This window comes from Buceros rhinoceros, unplaced genomic scaffold (assembly GCF_000710305.1).
Source record: "Buceros rhinoceros silvestris isolate BGI_N320 unplaced genomic scaffold, ASM71030v1 scaffold9384, whole genome shotgun sequence".
In the NCBI taxonomy this organism is placed as follows: Eukaryota; Metazoa; Chordata; class Aves; order Bucerotiformes; family Bucerotidae; genus Buceros; species Buceros rhinoceros.
In genome coordinates this window covers 191,772-198,091 of record NW_010406539.1, presented here as the reverse complement: position 1 = coordinate 198,091, position 6,320 = coordinate 191,772, and the positions used below count along the sequence as shown (strand labels likewise).

General features: G+C 46.3%; 2 protein-coding genes across 2 annotated transcripts in view; one reads left to right on the top strand and one right to left on the bottom strand.

Moving 5' to 3' along the window:
- PCCB (propionyl CoA carboxylase, beta polypeptide) overlaps positions 1 to 1,328 on the top strand; it is a 24,530-nt gene extending 23,202 nt beyond the window's left edge. The window contains exon 14 of the mRNA XM_010134147.1: positions 1,187 to 1,328. Within this exon, the coding sequence (XP_010132449.1) occupies positions 1,187 to 1,308 (122 nt within the window). The 3' untranslated portion in view covers positions 1,309 to 1,328. The remainder of the gene's footprint in view (positions 1 to 1,186) is intronic.
- Positions 1,329 to 5,581: 4,253 nt separating this feature from the next.
- The window catches only part of STAG1 (stromal antigen 1), a 149,356-nt gene continuing 148,617 nt past the window's right edge, over positions 5,582 to 6,320 (bottom strand). Inside the window, exon 34 of the mRNA XM_010134146.1 lies at positions 5,582 to 6,300. Coding sequence (XP_010132448.1) covers positions 6,288 to 6,300 — 13 coding nt within the window. The 3' untranslated portion in view covers positions 5,582 to 6,287. The remainder of the gene's footprint in view (positions 6,301 to 6,320) is intronic.

Below are 6,320 nucleotides of genomic sequence, written 5' to 3'. Positions count from 1 at the left end.
GAGGTTGAGAGCTGTGCTGGTGGTGGCATGTGCCTCCGGTGGGGTCTCCCAAGCCAGACAGATCTCAAGTGAAGGGTCAGACAAAGTGTGTCCACGGGCAGGATGGGCTCACTAGCCTTCGGGCAGCCATCCTAGGAGAAGGACAACTCTGACTCCAAACCCGGGCAGATGGAGCTCGTTTAGCCCTGTAAGGCATCCATCATCTAAGAGAAGGATACTCTAACCAAACCTACGACCTGAGGACTTCGCTGTCACTGTCCAAGCTTGCTAGGCCCTGGCAGATGAACCTCAGGTGTAAAGGGTGGGGCCAGTTCTGTGCACACTGCGCCTCACCTGAAAAATCCACCGTGCAGGCCCAAAGGGTGCACTCATCGCTTGCAGTGAGCGTGGGAAAAGCCCTTCCCAGATCTTTGTTCGTGAGGCCAAGCCATGATGATGATGACAATCCTGGATGCAGACCAGTGGCCCTAAGAAGGAGTCAGAGTCTACTGAGTTCAGGGGTGTTGCCCAGGACACCTTGGAGTTAATTTTCCCACTATTTTTACTTCTGAAATTTACTTCTAGCTTTGAAGCATTAGCTGTGCTGTAGAAGGCAGCTCTGTAGGCTCTGGAGTCAGCCCTCTCTGCTTCCCATTACGCTGGCCTACTCGGTAGATTGGTTTTGTTCTTCATTTAAATCCCGTTATTAGTGCCGCGGAGCTGGGAAGCCTGAGCCAAGCTGTCTTCCACCACAAGCAGCGTGCGCTGAATCGCCCCCTCTGGTTGTGCAGTACACTAGCTAGTCCTGCTGTCTGACCCAGAAAAACACCAGATTCCTGCATGTGCAAAGTCACGGGATGTCTCTTCTAGTGAACCCTTCTGATCCCTTCCAGCAGACCAACAGTAGTAGATGAAGTAGTAGGTGCAGAACCCAGCAAGTAAAGCCCCCTCCTTAACAGTTTTTGGCTTGCTAACTTTGGCAAAAATCAAAAAAGCAAATGTTTCTAATTTAAAAACTACTGACACAGGAATATTTCCTTCTCAGGCTATTTTAAATTATTTTCTTAAGTTAATTTAACTTGTTAAGCGTTTATTCTAAATATTGTTTTGATTTTTGCTAATTTACATTATGACCTAGATCTAGGAGGCTGCGAGGCAAACACTTCATGCTTGGTCAGAGTTGTTTTTTTTCTCGTTTTCTTTACAGGGTTTGTTGATGACATCATCCAACCTTCGACCACCCGCATGCGCATCTGCCGTGACCTAGATGTGCTGGCTAGCAAAAAACAGTCCAGTCCCTGGAAGAAACATGCTAATATCCCCCTGTGAGCGTGAGGAGGGGCTTGGCCACGCTGGACAACGTGGCAGCGTCCTCAACACAAATACTCTTTCTTTCGGTGGAGGTCTACTGTCCAATGGAAGTATTTATTTTAATTTCCATTTTGCTAACGACCATCAATAAATCGTAGTACAAATCTCATTTAACTTGGGGTCTTACCAGTTCTTCTCTGTAAACCCTTTTTGGTTTATCAACACAACCTGCTCTGCCTGCTGCAGGTGAGCTGCTACTAATTGCTGAAAGTCAAATGCTCCCACGGGTGCTTCACTGTGTAGGCCCAGGCAGGGCTGCCGGGACCTCTCACTGCGGAGAAGTCAGACCCCCGTGGAGTTCAGGTCTAGCCCTGGGTCCACCTTTGGGGTCTGACTCCTGCACCACAGACGCACAGGGAGAAAAGCCCTGAGCTTGGATTTCAGTGCACTGGATTCCAGGCTTTGCCCATCTCAGACTAACCTGTTCTGTTCCTCTGCTGGACGGAGTTGCAGCTTGCACGTGCTGGCTGCAGCATCCCTGGGCCTCAGGTTGGAATCAGTGACCTCTAGGCTGTGGGCACGGGTGGCACGGAGAAGATGGAGCCAGCCTCCTCCTGAAGGACAGGCACCCCAACTGGAAAAAAGGCAGTTCTGGTGGGACATAAAAATTATTCTCCCTGCGCACGGGGTGCTTTTCTCTTTCCATAGAGGGTTCAGAAAGAGACCTCCAGAGGCCCCCTCCAGCCTCAGTTTTTCTATGCTTATTTGCCGGACTTGCAAGGAACCACTGCAGAAGATGTTACTGCTGGGCCCTTTGCTCACCCTGCTCATTAGAAGCTGCATTTTACCTACAACCCCCGTGGGCAGTGAGTAACAGCTACCATCATGTTCAGCACTGCTGCAAACAGCTGCCAGGCACGTGAAGTCCTGTCATCTGCCTGTTGTAAGTACCCTCAGTAATTAATGGCACTCTGTTATTAAAGAAAGAGAATGACCCTACCTGCACACCGCAGCTGCTTCCGTTCACTCCCCAGGTAGGTGCCTGAAGTGGAGAAGGGTAAGATGGCGACATTCCAGGTAGCATCTCTTCCCAGGTGGGTGCAGCCGCTGCCCTGCCGAGTACAGCCACGGCGCTTGCAGCCTGTGCCTGGAGCGGGGGAAGGTAGCAGCTAAACACAATCTGAACACAGAGCACAGAAGGAGTGTTCCCAGCGTGCGTCCTGGCTCCGCGGGTTTTGTAATAGCTAGAGGTGATGCTTTCGGGGTACAGGTACACGGTCTGGCCTGGCTGTGCAGACGTTTAATGTAGCTGCATGGGTGTGTGCCTGCTTGCAGCTCAGCAGAAACAGGCTGCGGGCAGGAGCCTGTAGGTACTGCCCCAGGGAGCAGAGCTGGCTGCCTCAACAGGGAAGGTAAGTGGAAACGTTACGATGTTGGGGGGCAGTGCCGTGAAGTGAGTTCTTAGTTCACGGTGAGAAAAGCTGTAGTCAGTGTTGGTAAGAGTTTGTAAGGAGCAGGAGGGATTTTTAAAGCTAATTAGTAGTTGAGAGAGCAGCTGGTGCCTGTCCCAGGTTCAGAGGCAGAAGCTGTGTGAAGTGAACTGATACACCGTTTCTTCAGCCTGCCCCGTGTCAGGAGACACGAAATGAGGAACCCAGTCGTCACTGTCATAAAGGAAAAAGTACAACCTTTCTTAATTGATTCCTAACCTCATTAGTTCTATAGGCTTCATCCTCTCTTCTGCCCCTTGCCAGCTCAAGAATTTGGCTTTCATACCCTCTCGGTTTCCAGTCAGTTGCTCTACCAGCACAGAGCTTTGGAAACGCCCTGGAAAGCTGCTCTGGCCACACGTCTGGAGAGTCTCTTGAACTCCAGCCACCTGCAGAAACAACAGATACAGAATAAAATCCTTTCAGCAGCGAGCAGCCCTTGAACCTAGAAGCACGACAAGTCACTTACGGTGTTCGCTGTGCATCAGGCGTTGAGCACAACTGAAAAGCAGCTGGAGGTCCAGCATTCAGGCCGTGTTTCAGGAGCAGTCCTAGAAGGCAGTTCAGACCTGGAATCCGATCCCTGTTCCTCACCTGCAGCATCTTGTTACTCTCTGTGAGTCGGTGACTTGTCTCTGGGAAGTGGGCCAGATGATACGTAAGAAGTCGGGTTTCTGTGGTGCTACAGAGATGAAATCATTCATGGGTTGGGCAAAAACAGCACCTTTCTCTCTGAGGCACAGGAATAACAAGAGGACATTGCGCTTCGGCAATCTGTAAAACTTCCTGTAGCCCAGCTGGCTGTTAGACCTTCCAAGCCTTTACCACTTCCATTTCTTCCCAGGTGGTCCAGTTCGCTGCAGACGTGCGGGGCAGGAGAGCGACACTGTTCTCGGTATTTGTGACAGTTCAAACAATTACAGGTTTTAACAAGGTAACTCCCCCAACTTGTGTGATGACGTCTTACTGGATTTACAGCAATCGCACAATAACCCCCCCCCCAGATCAACCAAAACTGAAAAATACACCACAGTGGTGGAGTGGGAAAAAACCAAACCAGACCAGATAGGGTTTTCCTGTGCTCTGCGGCTGTAGGGGTGAGGCGGCTGTACGGGGGCTGGATGCGAGGCCTGGGCCACGTGAGAACGGACCCCTCAGTATTTCCTTTGGCTGCTCCTAAGTGGGATGGCAAGATGCGATGGTCCAAGCGAGCAGAGTTACAGTGAAGAGGGTGCTCATCGTACTCATGATTTTGAATAGTTTATTAAATGAAAGGTGAAGCATCAGTTTTAAATTGTACAAAAGGAAAAAAACCTCATATTGTAAATGTACAATTTACAGAATTACTAGCAAAACCAATCAAGGAGACACTCATAATACAAAAACCTATTGACTGCAAACTGAACTGGAAACCCATGGCAGGTACCGTGCCCATCAATGTTTGTTATACAGTATTCTACAATGTTAAATTAGGAATCAGTTTTCCACACAGAGGACTGTGAAGCACAAGGTTCGTCTGAGACTATGACTCAAACCAGGCAGCATTTATATGATGCTACTATGCTCACAGAATTACCGTGACGACAGTTTAATGCAGCCATTCCTGCCCGCCCCCGGGTCTTCCTTCTGGGGCGGGCAGAGGAGGAAGGGAGGTAACGTTACTTTATAAAGCTCCAGCTGCTTCTCGGGTTTTATCCATTACCTGACCGACATCTGAGGAATGGCTGAATTACCTGGTCAAACATTTTTGGCAACCATGTCTGAGAACTGCACGTGTTGTTGTAAGAAACAAACCTCAGCTGAGTGGAACGCTGGTTTGTTTTTAAATTGGATTATGTTCCCTCCCAGCAAGTCAGCACCGGGCGTTACTGTTGGTTTGTTTTTCAATACGCTCGTAACAGAAAAAAAGCGCCACGATTATTTTGCGGTTGCTAAAAAAAAGCACCTCTAAACTGCTGTGCTCCAAGTGGGTCAATCTGCTTTGTATCTCCAGTGCTAATGTCAGCCTGCAGAAAGGGAGATTAACATTTTGGGGCTGATTCTTAGAGATATGAGAGCCAGTGCAAGTTGTGGCTGGCCAGCACCGCTGGCATCGGGCCAGCTTTAACTAAGTAGCAGCTACTAGGCAGAGTCATAAAATCGAAGTGCAATGAAAGTCTAAATTATTGAAGACATTGAAAAATCTCGTATTACAATGAATTAGCTGAGAATGTTCTGGGTTTTTTGGTCTTTTTTTGAGATTTTTAACTTTTCTGCAAAATCATATTTTTCTCCCCCCCAAGAATTACTCTTAATATGCACAGTTAACACTGAAAATGTAGCTGTAGTCCATTGTAAGCTTAAGAACTTCACCATCTAAGCACAAATTTCTATGCAGCACATACAGTACTTCTAACTGGCAAAATTAATTTACAAAAATAGCGCAAAAGGGTATTATTTACGGCATGGAAAGTAGACTTCTTTTTATGGTACAGTTAAAATTGCTTTTAGTATGCTAAAGTGATTCCTTTCCCCCACCCTTGGATTACTTTTTTTGAATAGGAAAGTTGCTGTTTATGTACCTTGGGTTGGCAGGGCTTGAAGTAGGTAGTAAAAACAGCAAAGTGATTACTTGAGAACCGTTTGTGTGTTTTACTGAGAATACTTTATTTGCTGGTATAAGTTGCTAAAAATGCACAGAGCAAGTACCAATAGAAAATTTACTGTTTTTGTGTCCCCATGTGCTATATAAAATGAATGTTACACAGCGTCTGTTGGAAAAGTGGCTTCATGGACATCTCTTACTTTATGTCCCGTTATAAATAAAAATAAATCTTCTCAAGAGTATAAAATCTGGGTTTATCATATCAGAATCTGAAATTTTTTGGCAGAGATGCACGTCATTAGAATTCTAACCTCTTCTGTAAGAGTGTTCTTCTCAATGCCTATGAGAGGATATAAGCGTACCATCATGTTAATCAACTCCAGTGTGTTCAAAAACACGTTTCTGTAGCCAGAGTGACCTGCTTATAGCATCGCTGCTAGTCAATGGCTGATAGGCAAAGGTTTAATAAAAATGGCTAGCTCTGAAAACATAAAAAGGCAAATGTTAAAACTGTTTTAAATTGTACAGCAGAAAAATAAAGTTAAAAAGTTCTGTTTTCACTCAATGTTGTTTTCAGAAAACGTATGTAGAACAGTGTTTATTTCGACAGCTGTCTTAACAATTTAAAACTTCCTCCTCATCCAGGAAAAAAAAAAATTCTGTATTAGGACAGTCAAGAACAGGGATACAAATGATTTTTTGGGTCAGCCCTTCTGAGGTGACTGGATTGGCCAACATTCCTTTGAGTCACTAAGAAGCTCCTCTTCTTTCTGTCACTACGAGAAGGGATTGACCTCAATCATTTGGTTAAAAATCAAACCGTATCACATCAAAAATGTGGTTTTCATACAAGCTATCACAGTATATAGGCCTCTAGCTCTAAACAATAGAGTTCCAAATTTGTAAAATGTCTTCACCAGACTTCAGAACATCGGCCTTCAGAATCACTCGCCACA